This window comes from Ictidomys tridecemlineatus, chromosome 6 (genome assembly GCF_052094955.1).
Source record: "Ictidomys tridecemlineatus isolate mIctTri1 chromosome 6, mIctTri1.hap1, whole genome shotgun sequence".
Taxonomy (NCBI): domain Eukaryota; kingdom Metazoa; phylum Chordata; class Mammalia; order Rodentia; family Sciuridae; genus Ictidomys; species Ictidomys tridecemlineatus.
In genome coordinates, this window is record NC_135482.1 from 96,903,916 (window position 1) to 96,929,114 (window position 25,199).

Here is a 25,199-nt window from a genome sequence, read left to right on the forward strand (position 1 = left end):
AATGCCCAGATTTTATTAACTATTTATAGAAAAATCTGCATATAATGTTACAAAATTTAAAGGAAAATCCTTATTGGATTATATCAGCCTCGTTAACTCATATATTATTACTCTGTTTCATGGGTTTAATACTTGAAAATATATTTTCCAGTATAGCTTAAGATTGCTTTTAGCTACCTATCCTTCCTAAGTTTTGTGTCTCCTGCCTTTGGCTGATCTAGGCCATTTCTTCTTGCCTCTTTCCCTCAAAATGTTCCCAAAGTGCTTTTACTGTTTTCCCTCTTACCTTAATAACTTGTTTGTCTGCTTTACTGATTTGAGTGTAAGCTCCATGAGAATCTTATATCTTCAGTTATTATAGGGCTTGACACATAATCTGTGCTTTACATAAAAATTTATTTGAGGAAAGGAAAAAGAATGAATGCATAGTAACCACTGGACACAAACAGCTGTGCTCACAAAGAACGACCAGATACTTTAAAAATATATTTTCCTATAGTTGGTGAGGATGTGGCATTGCATTTTGGTAATATGCTGCAGAAACTATTAATATTTTTCATTCATCTTTGCTCTAATAATTTCATTTCTGAGTGTCTATTTTTGGAAGTATTCTCAAATACTGGAAAAGCTATATTACACTTCAAGATACTCATTGAAACATTTATAATTGGGATAATCTGAATGTTTATCAAGGAGAAAATGTTTAAATTAATGAAAATTATAAGTGAAGTGTTTTATTTTTTAATGCTGTGGAAACAATACCAAAAAAAAAAAAAAGGACAGAATGATTAGAGTTATGGGAAAAAAATACATAGAAACACCAAAATATTTATCATTATTGCATGAGAGTGGAAGCATTATAGTATTGTAAGTATTATGTTTTTTTGCTTTATATGTTTTTGTGATGCATAGCTATTACTTTCCATAAGGAGGTAACACTTTAAATATAAAAATGAGGGCTGGGGATGTGGCTCAAGTGGTAACGTGCTCGCCTGGCATGCGCTGGGCGCTGGGTTCGATCCTCAGCACCACATAACAATAAAATAAAGATATTGTGTCGTGCTGGGGATGTGGCTCAAGCGGTAGTGCACTCGCCTGGCATGCGTGCGGCCCGGGTTCGATCCTCAGCACCACATACAAACAAAGATGTTATGTCCGCCGAAAACTAAAAAATAAATATATTAAAAAAAAAAAGATGTGTCCACTGAAAACTGAAAAATAAATATTAAAAAAAATATATATATAAATGATACTAATAAAAAAACTTTACATGTTTCCTTACAGAAAAAATAGAATTGTTTGTTCCTCTTAGTTGTCATTCAGTTTGTCATTTTAGTTGTCAGCAAGATTCTTCCTTTATCCTTTCCATTAACTGAATTGTTACAGATTTTTTTATATTGTTTAAGAAATTTATAAAATTATATTTCATTAGGACTAAAAAGTAACTTTCACCTTTTTATATTTTAGGGATCCTGAAGGCCTTCGAGTATTTTACTATTTGGTACAGGACTTGAAATGTTTAGTTTTCAGTCTCATTGGATTACACTTCAAGATTAAACCAATTTAAATTGTGTTTTTGAAGCTCTTTGTATATTTAACTAAGGGATAGGTAAGGGAGGGTTTATTTGCCATTTCTAATACTGGGATTTTTATGAATGTGAAACAAAATGTTTTTCTTGTACATAAACTGAATATTGAAAATAAATGAATAGGCTAAATGATTTTTCTCACTTGGGACCAAGTGGGTTAGACATCCCATACACATTAAATTCTGTAAGTAAAAGTCACTTTTGTTGAAATTTTGTTTTAATAAAACATCAAAGCCTGGATAGTGGTTTTATTTTGTTCTATTTGTTTTCAGGAGACTATATCTCTGATTCACTTTAAAGATAATAAGAAATTGTTCTAGTTGATTTATCTTATGGCAGAAATTCTTAGGGTAGAAATATGTGGCCAAATTTCCATCTATTAAAGGCAGTTACAGGGGGCTGGGATGTGGCTCAAGCTGTAGCGCGCTCGACTGGCATGCGTGCGGCCCGGGTTCGATCCTCGGCACCACATACCAACAAAGATGTTGTGTCTGCCGAGAACTAAAAAATAAATATTAAAAATTCTCTCTCTCTCTCTGTCTCTCTCTCTCTCTCTCTCTCTCTCTCTCTCTCTCTCTCTCTCTCTCTCTCCTCTCTCACTCTCTTTAAAAAAAAAAAAAAGGCAATTACAGATATCTTATTTCTTCCATACCTGGTGGGATTTAATTTTTTGGTGCTTATAGAACTTTTTATAGAAATTTCTGGATTTTATACATTAATCACAAATTCCTCAAGATAATTCACATTTAAACCTTTTTGGTGTAAACAATGATTTTCTAAAGTTAAAAAAAAGTGTAGTCAGACTCATCTTTGATTATGTCCTTATTTTTTTTTCTCATTTTTAAAATTTGTTCCTTTTAAATGTACATGACAGTAGAGTGTATTTTGACATATCACACATGGAGCATAAGTTCCCATTCTTGTGGTTATACATGATGTGAATCTACACTGGTTGTGTATTCATATATGAATATCGGAAAGTTATGTCCATTTCATTCTGCTGTCTTTTCTATTTCCATCCCCACTCCTGTCACTTCATCTCCCTTCGTCTAACCCAGTGAACTTCTATTCTTCTCTTCCTTGCCTCATTTTGTGTTAGCACCTGCATATGATTATGTCCTTATTTCTTATTCATATGTTTGTGTCTAAGAACTGAATGAGTTTTTAGCTTTACAAATTGTATTAAATTTGTGTTTATCTATAAATACTTATTTAACTCCTAATGAACACAGATTCCAATCATGCTTCCAAGTTCCCTTCAACTGCTTTCTGTTAGACTTCATCTTTCATTATTTCTGTTAGTAACTGGGGCCCTGGTGTTCTGTTCCTCCTCCCTCTGAACCCCAATCTAAAATTTGTGCTGTCAAGATAATTGTTTGTATTCACTTGCTTCAGGGACTGGTAATATTGACTTTATAGTGGCAGGGCTTCTGAAGGCTTGCCAGGCTTCTAACTTGCTTGGAGCACAGCAATTCTAAGAAACTTTGCAGTAATGGGAATGTTCTGTTTATGTGCAATCCATACGGTAGCCACTGGCCCCATGTGGCTACTGATTACTTGAGATGTGCCTAGTATAACTAAATTTATAGAGTGATTTAATGAATTTGTTTTTACATTTTATTATAATAAAATTCAAATATACAAAATAGTTAGAATGTTGTAAACACTGACGTGTCATTCTAGATTATAATAAATCTTATAGATTTTATAATCTGGTGTTTTATAAATTTTATAATTGTGGTATCAAGTGGCTGGGTCTGTGTGTGTGTTTGTGTGTGGGGTATGTGTTTAATTTTGATGAAGTAGTAAGTAAACACATGTTTAGTGGCTACACTTTTGGCAGTGGCGCACCAGCTGATTTCATTGCTCAAAATTGCATGGCTTGAATGAATTGGACATAACTTTCCTATGTTCATGTATGAATACACAACCAGTGTAACTCTACATCATGTACAATCACAAAAATGGGAAGTGATACTCCATGTCTAATATGTCAAAATATATTCTACAAATAAAGTAAAATGCATGGCTCTTCAGGTTTGTTGTGGAAAGCCAGTTTATCTGTATTGTGCAAGATAAGACTCATCATCTTCAGTTTTACTGTATGGAAATAAATATTCCTGTTCAAATTGTAGGCCTTGATGAATGTACAGTGTAGAACATGGTATAATTCTCTTTCACTTACGTGTCCACACAAGGAGAAAGGAACAAATGCTCTGAACTTCTAGGGTACTCACAGTTATTGGTTATTTCTCAAAATGGCAGTCTGAGGCTTTTGTTGAATAAGCCAGTCCACTCAAGATTGAGCATGGTTAGGGAGAAATACTCCTTAGATTAAAAAGTTAACATATGAACTCTGAACCATTCTCTAACTTCTCTCTAGTATTTATTTACTTATTTTGCTCTATCCCCACTCTATGAAGATTTCTCATACTCAGATCAAGATCAGAGAATAGGTGACTAGGATTAATAGCTTGTATTTTTATCTATGGTTTTCTTATACCTTGTGTGTTTGAATTGGCTTTTACTTGATTGTAAGCTGCTGATAGACAATGCTCATTTAAAAGTTAAATTTTGTATATCACTAGTTTTATTTGAAATTAGATTTACATTCTGCACTTAGGTCAGCCAACACATGTTCCCCCTTACCTCCTCCCTTAATAGAGATACTTCTCAAAATTATCAAACTTTTTCCCAATTGATGGTTTGGCATTCAAGGCCTCAGAGTAGCCAGCACCTGGTAGTCTTACTGCCTTCAGATTATTTGCTTTTGTAATTTACTCTTAAGGCAGGTGATATTCATTTTTGTTGCTGTGGAAACCTTTTTCATTACCACAAATCTTTGCATATGTACATTCTCAATACCACAGAATCTCAAATTTGAACATAAGAAGGATGTGTCTTTTGGATGTGGTGTAACTGTGATTCTAATTTCTCATGTATAGTCTTGAGTAGAGCTCTTTAACTTTGCTCAACCAAAGCAGCATATACAAAACAAGAGAATATGGGAATATTTATGATCTGCCATGCTTTATTATGCTCGTATTTATTTATTGCCTTTCCATGTTCTATGTCTCTGCTTCTAACAGAGTGCAAGACAGGCATTTTATGAATAATGTTAGGGTTTAAATCTGGAATGTCCCTCCAAAGTCTCATGTCACAATCTGCATAGTCCCCAATGCAGCAATGTTCAGAGGTGTGGTTTTAGGAAAATGATTGGATCATGAGAGCTCTGACCTCATCAGTGGATTAATCTGTGGACTACTGGTAGGTAAGACCTTTATGGAGGAGGGAAGTCACTGGGGGCATGCCCTGGAAAGGTTTGTCATCTCTGTAGCTGGCCTCTTCCTCTTGATTTCTCTGCTTCCTGGCTGTCACAGCTGAGCAACTTTTCTTTGCCATGTCCTTCCATCATGATGTTCTGCCTCACGTAGGGCTCAGAGCAATGGAGTTGACTGTGGATTGAGACCTCTAAAATGGTGAGCCGAAATAATCTTAAGTCCTAAATTGTTAAGTCCTAAGTTGTTCTTGTCAGGTATTTTGCTCACAGCTATGCAAAGCTGGCTAACAGATCAAACTAGGTTTATTCAGGTGGACATTTTTAATATGAATACAAATGTTAGCTGAGATCATTTTAGATATCTTATTGTTTGACTACCCTATCTTGGTTTAAAATGGGTGAGACTTGTGAACGTGGTGTGTTGTAAATCCAACCACTGATACCTAATGATTATTTTAATAATTGGATTCCTAGCTTTAATGAATAAAGAGCTAGAATAAAAGAATCCCCCCAAATAGTAAAGTGCCAAAAGTAAAAGGATTTGAAGGTGAGCTCAGAGTTTGCCTTGGAAAACTCCCCAAGTGAAGAACAGTAAAGTTGAAGAACTGCTCAGTGTCTTTAGTATCTGCCTTGTCTCATTTCTCTGAACTGTGTGATATAGTTTACTGAACACTGATTTAATAATCAAAAATCTTAATTATGGATTGGTACTTAACTATTTTCTCTGTCAATCTGTGCACTGACTTTATTCATTATTGGCACAGAGCCCAAGTAACTATCTGAAATCCTTATTTGCCATTCTTTTATTATTATTCCTTAGTTCTGAAGGTGTCTTTATTTTGTTACTTTTACTGATTGAGGTCCCGTGGTCCCGTTAGGATAATATGGAGTATTTAAATCTAGAACAGTAAAATCTTTTTTTTTTTTTTAATAGAAAAAGAACAGGTGGTTAGAGTGACAGGAAATCTCAAAATAGAGGCCCTTGTTTTTTTACTCTTAAGAGCTCAGAAACTTTGTATTTTTCAGTGGTATAAATATTAGTCATGAAGATGAGTATACAAAATGGGAAGCTTGGTCAGGAGTGGTTATTCCTCTCAATAAGGTAGTTCAGACCATCATTCCCTGTGAGCTGGTAGACATCTTTCACCTCAGCCTGGGACAGGAAGAACTACATAGAGCTGTGAAATGATAAAAACCATTGAGGTTTGAGGGTGTGACTGGAAAGTCTGAAGGTGTGATCATAAGCAGTGTGCAAAGCTTCTGGCTAACTGTATCACCAGAAAGGAATGAGTAAAATATGTGGTTTCCCAAATTAAAAAAAAAAAAAAAAACAAAAAACAAAACCCAAAAGCTTTTGCAGCAAAGCAGCCAGAAAATAAATGAATACATATTCATGTTTATATGTATATGTTTTATGCAAAAGTGAATTTGAAAGACAAAGTTCTAGAGCTTTCAAAACATTCTTCCAATTTTTCATCTTTGTTTTATTAATTTTGTTATAATACAGCTTAGTACTTCCAGTTTTGTGCTGCTTTGATCAAAGAGTCATGTTAGGAGTTTTAATCAGTTCTCTCTGAAGTTACTTCAAAAGTTAATTGTCTTCTCATTAAAAAAAAATTGCCTTTTTCAGAAATTTAGAGCTTAGTAAGAAAAAGTTTAGAGGAGCGTTACACAATGTAGCTTTCTAATCACTTGTATCATTCTGTTCTAAAACTGAAAAAAATCTAGATTTTATGGTCATTTACTCAACATTTTTCTCATTGCTCATCAAGCACACTGGTAGGCATCATGCCTCTTATTTGTGCTGCTGTTACAATAGTGAATAAGAAAGATATGTTACTCACCTTTGTGGACTTAATGTTAGAAGAGGCAATATGTAAGAAGTATAAGAAAAAGTGCTTTGACTTCTTTAGCCTCCATCCTGAGGACTCTCCACCCATCACTGGCTATGTGGATGTAAATTAAAATGGGCAAAAAACCTTAATGTCACCAATATCTTCATGGGGCAATATAATGTAAATTTTCTGATCTGAAGCCATAGAATGGTTTTTCTAAAGCAGTAGTGATATACTGCTGTATGTTTTACAGTTCCTAAATTATGTGCTGTCCTTACTTTGTTCTTCCAAATACTTGCATTCCAGGTTTGATGTGGTTGGATAAAGAGTGTGCATTGGTTTATTTTATGTTACTATAGCAGAACACCTGGGAGTGGGTAAGAATTTTATTCTGGCTCACGGATTTGGAGGCTGGAAAATTTAAGATCAGGTGGTCTCATCTGGTAAGGGCCTCATGATGTTTCAACTCATGGCAGAAAGTGAGGACAATTGGAGTGCATGGAAGACAGAACACCAGGAGTGAACTTGTTTTCAAACAACCTGCTGTGACAGTAACTAGTCTTGCCAATGAGAGAGGCATGAATTATTCATGAGGCTCCATCCCATAACCCAAACACCTCCCACTGCTTTCTACATTCCAATACTAATGTGTTGGGGTCCAAGTTTCAACATGAGTTTTCGTGGGGACAAACCATATTCGAACCACAGCAGTCTATTAGCATTTCTGGGTTGCAGTGCTGGTATTTCCACTTTCTAGAAATTAGGAGAGGAAACCAACCAACCAAACAAAAAATCCCATCTTTTTTTGAAGTCCAAGAAATCTCATCTGCAGTACTAATTTCATTTTATTCTTCCAAGGCTATGAAATGGCAAAACTCATATAAAAAATGAACAAACTGAGTTTTGCAGATTCAGTGATTTATTCAAATTTTTATGACTAGGAAGAATTTGAATCTTGGAATCCAAGTAATAATAATATTTAGAATTCAGTGAGCACCTTCTGTATATATACTAGGTTATGGTCAAGCACTTTACTTATATGCCTTAATTCTGACAGCAACCTTGGAGGGCAAATATTACTACCATTTTACTGTGTTGAATCTGAGGCCTAGAGAGCTAAGAGACTTGAACTAAGAGAACTAGAGAACACGAGAGCTAGAACTGATATTCAAACACATTTTCCTGATTGCTAAATTCATGCTTTGTTGCAGTCCATTCTGAATTCATAGTCTATCCATGTCCTATATTGTCAAGACTTATTTTAAACATAGGTCAAGAATTGACAATTGGGCTGGGGATATGTCTCAAGTGATAACGTGCTCACCTGGCATGTGTGGGTCACTGGGTTCAATTCTCAGCACCACATAAAATAAAGATGTTGTGTCCACCGAAAACTGAAAAATAAATATTAAAAAATTCTCTCTCTCTCTCTCTCTCTCTCTCTCTCTCTCTCTCTCCCCCCTTAAAAAAAAAGTCAATAATAAAAAAAAAAGAATTGGCAATAATGTGTTCTTAGGTCAAGTAACCTTTTAATAATAGTTTCTTTATTTGTAAAGCGGGGATAATAATAATATACAACTGCCAGTGTTGGGAGGTTTCAATATGGCTATGCACAGTGTCTCTGCCACTTTCTCAGTTACCACTATAACTTCCTCTACCCTCACTCTCTAGCTTTTCTCAGCAGAGTTTTCCTTCTTTACTTTTTTGACTTCGAGATAGAAGGCTAGGAATCTTCTTTATCTGGTTGAGAAAACCAAGGATTAGCAAGGGAGAAGAAAATGCCAAGCAGCAATATTCTGGTTTACCTTAAAACTCTGCTTACATTGTTGAATTAAATGAATCTCTGGTAGATATTTTATCCAACTTCTGGGGCATGATGACAAGTGGCAGACTTCAGTAGTAATTCAGAGACCAAGGATTGTCTCAGGACACAAGTAGGGCAGGTGGAAACAAACAAACAAACACACACACACACACAAAAGACAGGTAGCACAACTTAGACTATATCCAAGGGGTTAGAACACGTAGTATACTGTCTGAAGTAGTTTGGAGGAAAGATGGGAGGAATGACCAAAGTGAAGAATATGGAGACTCTCTGAAGAATAATGGTTCAGTACTGACTAGAGGTTGGTGAAGGAAGAAAAGAATAAGCAAGGGATTTGGTTAGAACTAAACAAAGTATGGATGGGGTTTGTCTCCGCATAATCCATTTTGCCTTCTATTCTCCCCCTCACTCCACATCCCCACACTCTATTAGCAACCATCATTTGATTTGAAAAACAATTTATTTATTTTAATTTTTTTTTTAGGTTTATGGCATATAGTTTAGGTAAACACACATCCAAGGAGAAAGGAGAAGGGGAAATGGAGGTGTCAGAAGCAAAGCTGAGTGATAGTGAAAAACAATTTAAATTGGTTTCATAGAACCAAAGTCAGAAGATTTTAAAAGCCGGATCAAATGGAAATTAACTTCATCTGGCTCTTAATAATAGTCACAGAAATGAATTTCTTTTCTCTCTCCTTTTTTTTGGATCTCTTCTCAAGTTTCTGGGGATTGAACTCAGGGCTCTATGGTTGAAGGCAAGTGCTCTATGACAGCTACATTGCCAGCCTTAATGGATTGTTTTTAAGTGTTCTGCATATGTGAAAATGGGAGGCCTTGCTGAAAATTTGTAGAGGTAAATTTTTTCAAGTAAGAATAAGATTCATGATAATATGGTATTATATATATATGTATATATATATATATATGTTATATATATATATATATATATAAATGATAGTAATACTCTTTGACCTCAAAATATTTTTTTGATATCAGCAAAAAAAAAGAAAAAGAAAAAAACAAAACCCAAAACAAAAAAACAATTGGAGGTAACCTAAATATCCAATAGTAATGTATTACTGAAATATTTTTTATATACATGTTGATAATAATTATATGTGGTTTTAAAATCATGTTTTAGATAAGTATTTCTAAATGAGGAAATACTTATTGTTTATTAGAAATTGATAAAAAATGCTGTGTGTGGAAAGATATCAAATTTAATAGTGAATATAACATGGATAAAAGTTATAAGAATACACACCCAAATTTTTTATGATGGGAATGTAGATGTTTTGAAGTAATTTCTAAAATGTGTTTATCTACAATAAATATAAATGAAAAAAGAAAATTTCCCAAGTAGTAAGAGAAATAATAACAAGAGGAAGTTTTTAACAGAAAGACTAATGTTTAAATTAAGAGCTAAAGAATTTAGATATAGCGTTTCTCACAAATACGTATATATTTATATGTAGATTTTTTAGTCATATCTTTTTACTAGTAGTTGGATTTTTAAAAATATATTTTCTTGTTTTTCCCAAAGATGTATTCCTCTGTCTTTTCAGTTCCCAAATGCTGATTTTGAATGTTTTGAATATTTTTCAGAGTACCAAGTTGTTGGTTAATTCAAGTGGAGGAATATATAACTCATGACCATCTTTCTTTTCCGTTAACATCAGCTTTTACCATATGATTTCCTTTTATCACTTTGGTCAAGAGGAGGGGTGGAACTTTTTGAGTTGGAGTGTCATTTAGAAGTAATTCATTTCTGCTTTTTGTCTTACTGTCTCTAAGGGATCCAGAACTGAAAAGGCCTACTTATTCCTCATTTTTGGTTCTGTTGCCTCATCTGCATCACTACATGGCACAAATACAGGTAACATCTGCCTTTATTTCCTCAGAGCTTTGTACTTTATCCCACTTATTCTAGAGATATGGTATTTAATTACAAATGGCTGGACATGAGATTGAGATTGGTAGGCTAGTATTTATTGATTGCATTAGAATTGCCTTAACTCTGAATGATATGAAAACTGAAGTTTACCATTTTCTCTTTCTCAATATGCTATGAGTTTTGCTCTTTGCTATCAAAATAAAGGAAGAGGGATTTGGGAAGTTTTTTTTATTTTAATTTGGGTCTAATGATTTAAATATTATCCATCTTGAAGAATTTAAAGAAAGATCTTTTTTCTTAGGAAACTAGAGGAAACATGAATAATTCAATTTAGAAAAATTTGTACATTAAAAAACAGAAAAGAATACAGTTACATGTGCAATTTTTTGTATTTGCTCTTTCATGGATGTAATCTTGTTGAACTGATTAAGATGCAAAGTAAATTTTAAAAATTTACTACTTATTTCTATATTGATATCCATTACTAGATTGAATCTTTTACTCATGTTAACTAATGAATGCCTATTGACAAATTTTATTTTACATAGACTCGTTTCTGTCATCGTCACACACTAGAAAATTATTCAGAAAATCTTCATGTACATGAAATTATTTGGGATTGAAAATGCAGGTGTTTGGGCTTCAACCCAAGAGATTTTTATTTATTACATTTTGTACAGGGCACTGGAATCTAAAACAGTTTGCAATATTAATCCTTGAATAATTATTTTGCTGATAGTGTCTGCAATATACTTGGAGAAACACTGGTATAGTCATGCAATATAAGTATTTTTTATATGTATGCCAGATCATGTGTAAGTTTTTTATGTATATTAAGCAGGTCTTAAAGCTAGATAAATTTTATTTTTATTCTAATTTGTTACCTATGGCTGCAGAATGTATTACATTTCATATTACACATAGAGGACATTTTTTCATATTTCTGATTGTATACAAGGCATATTCATACCATTCTTGTCTTCTTACAAGAACGTGGAAGTTTTTAAAAAGCAAAGGTATTTTTATTTTTCAGAATGCTTTGAATTAACAGTTTAAAAGTGCTTTCAGAATACTTTGATTTGACAGTTTTATTTGAATTGACAATTTATAAGTGTTTTGGTGGTTTGAGGTGGAAACAATTTGGCCTAACATTTGCATATGTATATTGAACATTTTAAGCAAAATTGGCTGGGCCAATAGGAGCATAATCTATTCATGGATTTTTCTCTTTATATTTTTTAATAACCCTGACAGTGATTAACTAGGTGCATAAATGACTTAAACAGAATTTTTATTTTAAATTTGTTTATTTGTTTATTTTACAGTAGAATGCATTTTGACACATAGTACACAAATGGAGCACAACTTCTCATTCTTCTGGCTGTACATGGTTCAGAGTCACTCCAGTAATGTAATCATACATAGATTATTACACTATGTATATAGGGTATATAAGACATATATACTTATGTAATAGGGTAATAATGTCTCTTTCTACTGTCCTTTCCATCCCCACCACCTCACCCCTCCCCTCACTTCCTCTATACAAACCAAAGTTCCTTCATTCTTCCCTATCCCCCCACCCGACTCTGGATCAACATCCACTTATCAGAGAAAACATTCGGCTTTTGTTTTTTTGGTATTGGCTTATTTCACTTAGCATGATAAGTTCCATCCATTTACCTGCCAATGCCATAATTTCATTCTTCTTTAACTAATATTCCATTGTGTATATGTAATACATTTTCTTTATCCATTCATTTGTTGAAGGACATCTAGGTTTGTTCCGTAGTTTAGCTATTGTGAATTGAGCTGCTGTAAATGTGGCTGCGTCACTGTGGTATGCTGATTTTAAGTCCTTTGGGTATAAACGGAAGAGTGGGATAGCTGAGTTAAATGGTGGATTCATTTCAAGTTTTCTGAGAAATCTTCATACTGCTTTCCATAGTGATTGCATTAATTTGCAGTCCCACCAACAATGTATGAGTGTACCTTTTCCCCCACATCCTTGCCAACACTTATTATTGCTTATATTTTTGATAATTGCCATTCTGACTGGAATGAGACAAAATGTGAGAGTAGTTTTGATTTGCATTTCTCTAATTGCCAGAGATGTTGAACAATTTTTCATGTTTGTTGATCTATTGTATTTCTTCTTCTGTAAAGTATCTTTAATCAGAAATTTGAAAGACGTTTCATTTCTTTCATAAATAAGGTTCAGTCTACAAGCTTTACTTAAAGGAGTTAATAAACACACACCCACAGATACACATACCTCTCAGCATCAAATCCTGGTTTGTTTATATAGGCTCACATTTTCATTTCTTCTTTATATAGAAGTCATCATATGGCAAGGTTTTTAATGTGAAACACACTTCTCTTCTAATTCTAAAGATGAGCAATCAGGAGGTGACTTATTCAACCCTGAGATTTCTTCAGTCTCCTTCAGAATCACCGAGTAGATCAAGGAGTGATTCTACTCAGAGTCCTAGAAAAGCTGTTGACAAAGGTATATATTTAAGCATCTAAATTAATGTTTATTGTGAATTGCCCAAATTTTGCAATTTGAATAAAAATTCTATTTGCACTTCTGGTTGTCTGCTGGTAATATGAACCATAAGTAGGATAGAGTTGTAGAATGAAGTCTTTAAAAAATTTTGTGACAATGGGAAAATGAGTAAATATTTTTGAATTTGAGAAACTAATAGGATGTTTTGATTCAAATTGGACCAAAAAAATTTATGAGGGCGTTAAAAGTAAAGGACATACTGAAGTCTGAAGAAACATTGAATTTTCTAGAGAAATAAAATTCTTAGAGAAATGAAAAGCTTATGTTAGGAGTGATATTTTCACTCAGACAAAGATATTTTAGGTATCTTAAATAGTTACCAAACTTTAATGGTAATGAAGCAGCAAAAATTTTCAAATCAGGGAGGAGTTCTAATTTTTTGATTCTGTATTTCTATTCTCCTTTCAAATATTGTCAAAATTAAACTCTAAGTTGAAAACTTACTTCTTTGACTTAGTGATTATCAGAGATACAGGCTTCAGATACCAAGGACTTCAAAAGCATAAGAGTAAATATAGTATTGCCTAGAGAAAAAGATAATTGATGAAAGAAAACAGAAAGTTGATTTCTAGAAATTCCTTTAAGTGTGGCCCTCTATCCAATTTGAGCTTCAGAGTATTCACTTTTGGCTATTAATTTATCAAAACTACTGACTTGGGGCTGGGGATGTGGCTCAAGCGGTAGCGCGCTTGCCTGGCATGCGTGCGGCCCGGGTTCGATCCTTAGCACCACATACAAAGATGTGTGTCTGCCGAAAACTAAAAAATAAATATTAAAAAGAAATTTTTAAAAACTACTGACTTATCTTTCTCTCCTCTACATGATTGTTTATGATCACAAGGACTGGGAGTACACATCAACTTGGGGTCTTCTATATGAATTGTGTCTATTGCCTTTGGTGTTTTTGTAAGGGATGTGCTTTTAAAATCCTATAGAACTGTTCCTACATGCAGGATTTATACAATTGGCATGTCAAGAAACCTAAAACTTGAAAATTGTAATTCCTAGATTACAATTTAAATCAACTTGTATAATATGTTTTTGAAAAAATTTTTAGTTCCTTTTTTCATATGGTCTCCCACATTAAGGTTAGTAGTGGGCCATAGCTTTTTCTGTGATGCTTATTTTCTTCTTTTTTCATTTAAAGGGTTTTCTGTGCCCTGGAACTTTATTGCAGTGACTCTTGGAATTTTCTGTTTACTTTTGTTGATGACAGTCATAGTGTTGGTGATCAAGAGTGAGTAACTGAAATCCATTTTTCTTAATCTGAGTACTGAGCTTTAGACACTAATTGTACAGACTTTAACATGCTTCATCCATTAGTTCCTGTCTGTAGTCAGGGAAAGACTTAGGTGGTTCTGAACTTTGAGTGAGGCTTTTTTTCCTGGACATATTGCAGTGCCATTTTAATATTACTTACCTATTCCATGGACTCTGAGGCTGTGGTGAGCTGTACACTTAATCTGATACATGGTCATATTTCTTCTGGTAGAGGATTGAGTGAAATTCTGCTATGGTTTTCAGGTTATCATGAACCTGAGGTAAACATTTTTGAGAAGTAGCTGTTCAAAAGAAATTATAGCTTTTTCTTCTGATAATATAATTAGGAAATAGCTTATTAAAAAATCTGTATGTCGATGTTAAATGATCTTGAATTTAAACTTTATCTTTTTTTAAAAATTCTGTCTTATCTTTAGAAAAATCATTGATATATTATTCTTAGATAAAATTACATATCCCAATATTATTTTCTTGATCCTATGGGCATTCCATCTGCTTCAGTAATAGTTATGCCACCTCCTCATGTTTCTTAGTTCAGATTTTCATACTCAAAAGATGTATTAAATATTGACTGATTGATTTTTACTTTGCTACTTATTTATTAAAAATGAACTAAACTGAAAGGTAAGGTGTTATCAAAATTTTATTCACATAGCTTATTTCTTATTTTACATTAAAGTTGCTAATACTGAGAAATTTGATGATTCCATTTCTATGATCAATTCACTGAGGTGTTACTTTCTAAATGTCAAATTACTAATATGAGTTGATTGTCAAAATGAAGCTTTTCTTTTGGCTTAAATTTCAATGTTTATTCATTATGAATACTTTTTTGTATTACATCTATGCTGTTAATTTTAGTTTTTCAGTGTGTTCAAGAAAAACATGACCAGCAGGAAATTCTAAGAAACTTCAGCAAAGAGTGCAACATTACGAAAAATGACTACTACTTAAAGGAACAAGTTTGGATAAATAAGTCTTTAGAATATGATAGTCTCAAAAATAAAACCCTTCATTTGGAATCAAATCATGAGAACAAATGTTGTAAGAAAATTGAGATCTATTCAGAATTTTTGCAAAATAAAGGTATGGAAGAAATCTTAATTTAAATTATTATTTAAATAATCTTATTTAAATAATTGCACTATTTCTTTTCCTTCAGAAGCTTTGAAATCTAATAAACTGGGTTATAATACTAGTGATCTCTGGGCCTACTAGAAAAAAATTTGATTTGTCCCTCTTAGATATGATGTAGGTATTTGGGTGTGCTTATTTCAAGTATAGGGTTGGGGCCCCCAGAAGCTATGCTTGGATTAGTAAGACCCTATATAGTGTCCCCAATTCAATTGCTATTCTTAAATTCCTACTCCTTTCAGAAGGTGAAAATATGTCAGTTACCCTGAAAATTCAGAGCACTTGGTTCCTGCAGGAAAATCAGACTCCTACTCTGTTGCTAACATTGGATATGGAGGCTGTCATTAAAAGTATACTTAGGCAAAAATGGGCTCAAGGACTTTTATTTGGATGCTATTTTAAAAATAATTTTTGTGTATATATGTGTTTTCATTCTGCTATGGCTTCATATATTTGGTAGGTAGATTTATGACCAGTGTAAATACTTATTACCTGTAGTATATCGGCAAGATTTTCCATATAGTTGATGTTTGTGCAATTCTGTGATAATGCCATCAAAACACCCAAGAGATACAAATGTTAAATTTCATGCAGTAAATTGTTACCTTGCATAATGACCTGATTATCTTGAATTGAGTTGATTAATCAACAAGTATTAAATATTTACTTAGGATTTAGAGTTTATAAAGACCTTTTTCATGTGTAATCTCACTTTAGTATTGTGGGATTTACTGTCTCTTATTAAAGGATGAATACTATTTACAAATTCCATACATTATGACATAAATAAGAGAAAAAGAAAAAGTTACAAAAAATGTTTCTCATATTTAGACGTCATTCCAGAATTCAGCATTCTTATCTGTTAGATATATTGTATAAGTAGAATCATGAAATATTATTTTTCTTCTGTGATTGGCTGATTTTACTCAGCATAACATCCTCAAGGATCGTCATATTGTCACACAGAAAGAATTTACTTCTTTTTAGAGGTTGAACAATAAATTTACATATGTAAACATATTATTTTAGGTTGTTTTCATCTTGGCTGTTGTAAATAGTACTGCATTGAACATGAGAGTGTGGATATCTCTTGGTATTCCAGAATTTTGGTGATCCTCGTATTGTCATTACTGATAGCAATGAGATATTATTTAGATATAGAAGACTGATAAATGTATTTCTCTAGTTGACAGACTACCAGATAATAAATTTAAAGTTTCACATTACGTGTTGTAGGTTTGATCTGTGAAGGCCACTGGTCCTGTTATGGAGTAAAATGTTATCATTTTACCAAGAACCAAGAAAAATGGGAGGGATGTAAGAAAACTTGCCAAGACAATGGATTATCCCTTTTGAAGATAAATGATAAAGATGAACAGGTATTGTGAACTCACATCCACTTTTTTTTTTCTCTTGGATGCTGTCACTTACCCTTGGATCTAAGATACTGAGGACAGGCAGGAGTTCATAAGGAGGGACCTTCACCTATTCTTTGTGTTCTGTCTGTTATGTGGGCAAAAATTATATAATTGAAAGTTTCCTGGGAGATTCTTACCTGCTAAGAAGTATATAAACCTGCTATCTATCTGTATAATCTATAAGTATTCTATCTGTATAATCTATTATGATAACCATTATTATTAAGGATGCAGTTTGGTTCTTTGCAGTCATTTCCCTTTCAAAGGAGTCTGTAAGAGTAACAGAAAAATATTCCCTTCCCTGAATGATATTTAACCCTTTGATAAATTAAAGCCTGAACCAACAGTTATTTATCCCTATAAAATGGCAACTTTGGGGTGGGGATATAGCTTGGTTGGTAGAGTGTTTAATAAATAAAAACTTAGAACTGCCTGGAATCAAATTTATCTCTACCACTTACTAGGTGAGTGACTTCAGGTAAATGACTTAACCTCTCTGGCTGCCTTGAAAACCGGAGATGATTTTTTAAAAAATATTTATTGTTGGGGCCGGGGATGTGGCTCAAGTGGTAGCGTGCTCGCCTAGCATGCGTGCGGCCTGGGTTCGATCCTCAGCAGCACCACATACCAACAAAGATGTTGGGTCCGCCAAGAACTAAGAAAAAAATAAATAAATGTTAAAATTCTCTCTCTCTCTCTCTGTCCCCCTCTCTCTCTCACTCTCTCTTTAAAAAAAAAAAATATTTATTGTTTAGTTGGACACAATATCTTTATTTATTTATTTTTATGGGTGTTGAGGATTGAACCCAGTGCCTCGAATGTGGTAGGCAAGCACTCTACCGCTGAGCCACAACTCCAGCCCCACAAAATGGAGATGAGTTTAAGGACCATAAAAGTGATAACAGTTTTACCAATTAGTCTCATTGCATACATAGGCAATATTTACTTGGTTAATGTTCTTAAATAAGAATATAGAAAGGTGTATATCATTTAAAATCTCAGCATAAAAGAATTCCTGATATCAAGTCATGAAATAATTTTGTTTGATATGGTAAAATATAGTTAAACGTATATTTTAAAATCCACTTAGTCATTTAATCTAACATTAAGTGCTATATCACTCTGATATATTACATTTTAGATAGTAGATTCTTCCAAATATTTTTCCCTTTTACTTCTTTCAGTGCTGAACTACAGAAAGGCTTTCTCTTAAGATACTGAAGCTGTAATGTGCACCCTTTTCATGTAATACTTTTTACTTTAGTAAATTTGTTTTGAAGATTCCTTTTACTTAAGGTTGTGTGGTGATCATTTTTTCATATTCTTCATTATTCTTTTGGAGTAGGAATTTGAATAGTTTTGTAAAGTGCCAAAAATGATTTAACAATTTAAATATTTATTATTGCTAAATAGGTTTTTACATTTTCCATGTTTTTAATAATTTACAAGAATTATACTTTTAAAATAAATAATCTACTAGTGAAAAATTACTTTGGAAAATGAAAATGCAAGGATTGAAGAGAGAGAGGTAGAGGAGAATTAGCAGAGTACTGGTCACAGGAACACCTGGCCTTATGACCTGTCATTCTCTTTGTTTATCTAATAGATGAGAATTTTGTGACATAATGGTTTTTGTTTCCTGTATAGGCCTTCCTTAGAAAACAGACTTGTAAAAATAATTACTGGATTGGATTATCATATGATGAATGTGAAGGGAAATGGAAATGGGTTGACAATGACACATCTTCTGGAATGTGAGTTTCTGGAATACATTTAAACTCTACCATTAGTGTGCGAGTTGGAAGGATTATGTCTGGAATGAATATTCTTTCATTTCACACAATTTAACACATTTTCAAATGGAAGTCACTGGTGAAAATAAGAAGAATAGGTTATAAAGTGTTTTAGAAAGTATAGTTAAAAAAGGAAGAGAGGTGTCATACAGAGTTATTAATAATAATAGTAGTATGATCTCAGAAGTATGTGTTATGAGATGCAGAAAATGAAACAATCATAACTTTTTTGATGGCGGCACTCTACCACAGAATTCCATCCCTACCCCCTGACCTCCAAAATTTATTTTGAGACAGGGTCTTACTAAGTTGCCCAGGTTTGCCTTGAACTTGTGATCCTCTTCTCAGAAGCTAGGATTACAATGTGCTTGAGAGATTATAGGTGTGCACCACTACACCTGGCTCAAAATCATGAATCATGAATCATAAATTTTAAGGTGACGTGATTGGACCATCTGACTTAGTTATAATGAGTATTCTGAATATCCCAAACATTCATTTGAAACTTCTTCATATAATTAGTTTATACTATGTTTGTTTATGTTATTTATTGACGTGAATATAAGAATTTGCATATATATACAATCATTCATATGCATATACATGCCTTCCATTTTGAATTGCAGCAGTATGTAAACAATTAGGTTTACATTTAGTTCTAATCTGCCATAAAATTGTTCATTATTTAGAAATATTAAGTATTGTATTTTTATTTCTAGGAATTCTCTTTTGTGTTTTCAAATAATCTTGCTAGACACTCATATTTTCAAGCTGCCTTTTATTTCTTAAAACAGAGTGAAACATATTTCACATTTGATATCTGATAATTCTAGTATTTTTCTGTTATTTCTGCTGGCTTTTTTCATGAAAAAATTTTCTTTCCTTATCTATTTCTTCTTCTTTTTTTTGGTGGGGGGGTACTGAGGATTGAACTCAGAGGCACTTTACCATTGAGCCATATCCCCAACCCTTTATATTTTTTATTTTGAGACAAGGAAGTTGCTTAGGGCCTCACTAAGTTGCTAAAGTTGGCCTTGAGCTTTTGATCCTCCTGCCTCAGCTTTCTGAGTCACTGGGATTATAGGCATTCACCACCATGTCTTGCCATGATACAGTTTTCTTTGTGGTGTTTAGGAATTTTTTTTCCCTCTTTAAGCTGCAGTGGAAACTATTTGAGGTCTGAGATGAAGATGGTGGCTTCCTCAAGAAAAAAATTGCTTTAGTTGGATGTTTGGCAGCACTGAATCTGGTCCACTTTTCACTTGGGATGGGCAAGTATTGGAGCTCTGAGTTGTAAACCTGCAAAAAATGACCTCTAATCACCTTGACATACTTGTATTTTCCAAGGACACTGTTAGATAAATTACTCTGGAGGTCATAAAACAGAAAGACTCACTGGCCAAATTAAGATGCTCAGATCAGATGGTAAATCAAATCCACTTAGAACCCATAGCACAATGCAAAGGGAAAGATATAGGTAGGCTGTCATAGATACAGTAAGGTACAAGATGGGGAGAGGGCCATCTGAAACCTGGGTCAAGCAATCTTTTTATGCCCTGATGCTCTCTGCAGCAGAATCCTTCCCTGATGATAGTGTGGGTTATAGGGCCAGATTTGAGGTTTGAGTTATGAGGGCTGAAAAGAGAAAAACTATTGTGGTCAGCACTCATATTTTCTTTACTGGGGAGTCACAGTAGCATATAAGCCTGGCTACAACTTCACCTCTCCAATTAACCTTATGAGCAGTTTTATGAGTTTAATTTGTGTTAATTGGGCAGGGGCTAGAATGCATGTCACCAATGGGAGATGGAATGACCTTGTGAATGTTGAGGATATGCTTTATGTATATATTTTGTACATAGTTAGTGTCTGCTTAGTCTTCTTTTTTGTTTATGTTTATCACACATGATTTACTTACTGTATCTATTACCTAACATTTCTCATAGGTTACTAATTTACCTATCTCTTCAAAACATCTTATGTGTTCAACCTATGCCTCACAAGTTACTTGGTTTCATTTATCTTTCTTATTTGTTTCTTATCCAATAGCAGATTTGAATATTTTAAATAATGTATCAAATATGTATTACATGAGGGATGCTTTGTTATTTTGAATTCTTAGGTGAGGTTATTCTTTTTTTTTTCCTTCTGCTTAGGGACTTTTACTGAAGATATATCCCTTTGAGTTCTCAGCACTTGGTAGGTTGTGTGGCATTCATTATTTAGAATACCCATGATGTAGAATTTATAATTCAGCCTATTATATCTATTAAGGGACAATCTTTCCTCAGTGCTTCACTTATCCTTTTCAGTTCCACCTTTACATAAGCCTTAGCCTCTATAGAAATTTGCTTCTTACCAGTGCATGAATTTATGCAAAAAGTTTTCATTTTTTTTATTCAACATTTAGAATTATTTTCCACTGGAAGGTAGTTCTGGTACTTAGTACACCATTTTGCTGAAACTGATGTCCTGCTATAGACAGGACAGTTAATGAATTATCATGTTTTAGCAATAACTGCTAGATATGGGGTGGAGGAGGAAAAGAAACAAAACAAACAAAAACTTCAATCAAGAAATCTTATCTCTAACTATATTCTAATTTTCCTTTAAAATATAGACATATGAGACCTGGTTTTGTGTTACAGAAATTCTTTTTAGTCTTTCACTTTATTGAAAAGATTGACATAAGAAAGCATGTTTGGGCCGAGGTGGTGGCTCAGTGGTAGAGCGCTTGCCTAGCATGTGTGAGGCACTGGGTTCAATCCCCAGAACCACATAAAAAAATAATAAACAAATGAAATAAAGATATTATGTCCATCTACAAATAAAAAAAATTTTAAAAAAGAAACCATGCTTGGTATATTGTAATCCCATGGTAATATTGTAAATTAAATGTTGTCTAATGATCCAAAAATTGCCAGTGTAAAAAAACATGGGGGATTATGAGTGTGATAAAGAGACATGATTCTATTTAATGGGCCTACAGCAAAAGAAAATATTATAATGAAGTTATGATTAATATTTCTATATTCTGAATATTTAAGCAATAGAATTTTATATCATGATTTATATTATTATAAACTTCAGAATTAAAGAGTTGCCCCCTGCTGTTTTCTCTTCTGTAGTGATCTTCAAGTAATGACGTCTCCTGCAATAGGACATTGTGTCTTTTTATCTGCAACAAGAGAAGACGCTATTGAATGCAATAATAGCTACAATTGTATTTGTGAAAAAAGACTGTAAAGTATTTCATCTGCTTTAATGTGTGATGAGAATAAAAGGTAAACATGGAATATTGTAGTTTTTGTTTGTTTACAGTCATAATTTGTGATTACTTACAAATAAACATTTTTGACTTCTGCTATGGGAGCAGAGAGAGATGAGCTTCAAGAGGAAGAAAATGTTTTTTTCATTACATGACTAGGAAATCAGATGCCATGTTTTTTTGTAGAAGAGAGGAAGAAGAGCCTGTCTGTGGAGAGCAGTTTCCCTTTTCTGTAATGGCACTGAGGATTTATTCTTCCTTTCTTTTTCCTGAGACATCCTTAGAACCAATTAAAGAACCCTGATAAATAGGATCAATCATTTCAATGTCTTCTGGCTTTTATAATACATTTAAGAACTAGAATATAGTTGTGTTTTGTTCACATCTAAAGCTTACCTCATCTTTAAAATATTTTTTATTTTGTTATAAAATATATTTTTTAACATACTGAATAATTGCAAGGATAGTTCAAGGAATTTTCCCATATAACATTCACCCAAATTATCAGTTGCAGTTGTTTATATTTTGCTATATGGTTTATATTCTACCCCCACCCACCTTTCTGTCTCTCTCCTTGCTGATCCATTTGATAATAAATGCCATATTCTTCTTTTGTTTAAATATTTTTTAAGCACAAAAAATTGTCTTATATAGTAATACTACAATGATCAAAATCAGGAGATTTAGTATTGATACAATACTATGATCTAATCTATAATCCATGATCATATTTTATCAGTTGTCCCAGTAATGTCATTTATAAATTTTTTCCTCCATGTTCAGGATCATGCAGTATATTTAATTGTGCTGTCATTTAGTGTACTAAGTCTAGAACTGTTCTTTAGTCTTTTTTTTTCTTGACTTTGACATTTTAAAAATCAACTTTTTAAATTTGTACTGTACATATCATAAAATGCACCCACTGTAAGTTAAGAAGAATATGGGTTTTAACAAATGTGCACCTCTAATACACTATCCAGCCAAGATGTAGGACATATCCATCACCTATAAAAAGTTTCTGGCCCCATGCAAGTGGTGATATGCTTTCTTCCACTGTACATTAATTTTGCCATTCTAGCATTTTATGACTCATGCACTCTTTGTAATTGACTTTTTGCTCAATATGTTTTTGAAACAATCTATACTTTTTCATGTATTAGTAGTTCATTCTTTTTGTTTGTCTATTGTACTGATAAACCACATTTTTTATTCATTCATTGATAAACATTTGATGTATTTCCACTTTTTGGCTTCTATGAATAAAGTTGCTATGCTATGTACATTTGTGTGCAAATCTCTGTGTGGACGTGTTTTTTTTTTTTTTTTGATCATTTCTAATTTATTTTTTTATTAGTTGTTCAAAACATTACAAAGCTCTTGACATATCATATTTCATACATTTGATTCAAGTGGATTATGAACTCCCATTTTTACCCCGTATACAGTTTGCAGAATCACATCGGTTACACATCCACATTTTTACATACTGCCATACTAGTGTATGTTGTATTCTGCTGCCCTTTCTATCCTCTATTATCCACCCTCTCCTCCCCTCCCCTCCCATCTTCTCTCTCTACCCCATCTACTGTAATTCATTTCTCTCGTTTTTTTTTTCCCTTTCCCCTCACTTCCTCTTATATGTAATTTTGTATAACAATGAGGGTCTCCTTCCATTGGACATGTGTTTTTATTTTGTTTCTAGAAATATCTGGGGGGGGGTCTGATTATTGAGCATGTTTAATTTTATAAGGAACTTCTAGGTTATTTTCTGTGGTTATATGATTTTATTTTCCCAGGAGCAACAAATGAGTGTTCCTGTTGCTCTTCATCATTGATGATACAATATTGTTAGTCTTCTTAATTTTAGCTATTATGGGGAGTGTGTAATGATGTTTCACTGTAATGTTTTAATTTGTATTTCTCAAATGACAGATGATATTGAGTGTGGTGAGCCGTTCCTGCGGACTGTGGTCGCCATTACATGATGGCGCTGGCTCCGCTGTGGTCTGTGAAGGACAACTCCGTATCAGAGAGAGTTGGCGTGTTGTCAACTCCTTATCAGAGAGAGTTGGCGTGTTGTTTTCTAACACCCTGTGAGAAGGGTCCACGTGGCAGCTTCGCATTGGGGTTCGCGGTGCTTTATTAAGGCTGGGAGGGGCATCCGAGAATTAGTAGAAGAATTATTAGAAGAATATCAAGGGCCTGAATAAACTGCTGAAAGAAGATTCCTGAGTCGCGTCTTCCTTGCGGGCAAGGGGGTCGTGACAATTGAGCATCTTTTTTGTTTGTTAAAAATGTGTATTTTCTTGTGTAAAGTATCTCTTTGTGTTTTGTTTACTTTTTAAAAATTGGGTTTGCCTCTGTGAATTATGGAGTTTTAAAGTTCTTTATATAAATATTCAGATTATCCAAATAAGTCTTTTCTTAGATGTATGTTGTTATGATTTGGATATGAGGTGTCTCCCAAAAGCTCATGTGTTAGACAATGCAAGAAAGTTTAGAGGAGAGATGATTAGGTTGTGAGAGTCTTAACCCAATCAATGAATTAATTCCATGATAAGGATTAAATGAGTGGTAACTGAAGGCTGGTAGGGTGTGGCTGGAGAGGTGGGAATTGGGGGCATGGCTTTGGGTGTATATATTTGTCTCTGGCAAGTGAAGATCTCTCTCTCTGCTTTCTGATCATCATGTGAGCTGCTTCTCTCCATCACACTCTTCCTGATGATGTTCAGCCTCACCTGCACCCCTGAATGGTGCTGGACTTCTATGGACTGAGACCTCTAAAATTGTGAGCCCTCAAATAAACTTTTCCTCCTCTACAGTTGTGCTGGTTGGGTCTTTCAGTTGCAGCAGTAAAAAAGCCGACTAAAACATGTAATATGAATATTTTCTGTACCTTACTTCTTCATTTTCCTAAGGGTATCTTTCAAGAAAGAGAAGTTTAAAATTTTTAATGCAGCCTAATTTATCATTTTTCATGCTTTTTTATATTTGAAAATCTTTCTACGTAAAAATCACAGAAATTTTGTCCTATAATTGTTTCCAGAAGTTGTATAGGTTTAAAATATTCTTTTAGAATATTAACTTATATTCTTAACCTATCTAGACTGAGGCAAAAGTGTATCACCTATTTCAGGTTTTTTTGGATTTTCTCAAAAAGGATAGGATTTTGATTGTGATTGCATTGAATATAGATTTATTAGATAGATCTGATATCTTAACAATATTAAATGTTAAAATTCATGAACATGATTTTTTTAAAGAAAAGCAGCTTTATTAGGAAAATGAAAATGATTATATGCTAAGTTGAATA

At 33.4% G+C, this 25,199-nt stretch overlaps 1 protein-coding gene across 4 annotated transcripts in view; it reads left to right on the forward strand.

Moving 5' to 3' along the window:
• Window positions 1-24,707, forward strand: part of Magohb (mago homolog B, exon junction complex subunit) — a 30,622-nt gene extending 5,915 nt beyond the window's left edge. Inside the window, exons 5-12 of one of the 4 annotated variants that reach the window (XM_040280981.2) lie at window positions 10,324-10,405; window positions 12,761-12,932; window positions 14,140-14,229; window positions 15,135-15,359; window positions 16,644-16,786; window positions 18,473-18,579; window positions 21,747-21,902; window positions 23,819-24,707. In XM_040280981.2, coding sequence (XP_040136915.2) covers window positions 10,324-10,405; window positions 12,761-12,932; window positions 14,140-14,229; window positions 15,135-15,359; window positions 16,644-16,786; window positions 18,473-18,579; window positions 21,747-21,864 — 937 coding nt within the window. In that variant the 3' untranslated portion in view covers window positions 21,865-21,902; window positions 23,819-24,707. Of the gene's footprint in view, window positions 1-1,467; window positions 1,828-10,323; window positions 10,406-12,760; window positions 12,933-14,139; window positions 14,230-15,134; window positions 15,360-16,643; window positions 16,787-18,472; window positions 18,580-21,746; window positions 21,915-23,818 lie in introns of those variants that run through there. The other 3 variants (XM_021721518.3, XM_013366347.4, XM_078015243.1) reach the window with 3 other exon arrangements.
• Window positions 24,708-25,199: the final 492 nt, after the last annotated feature.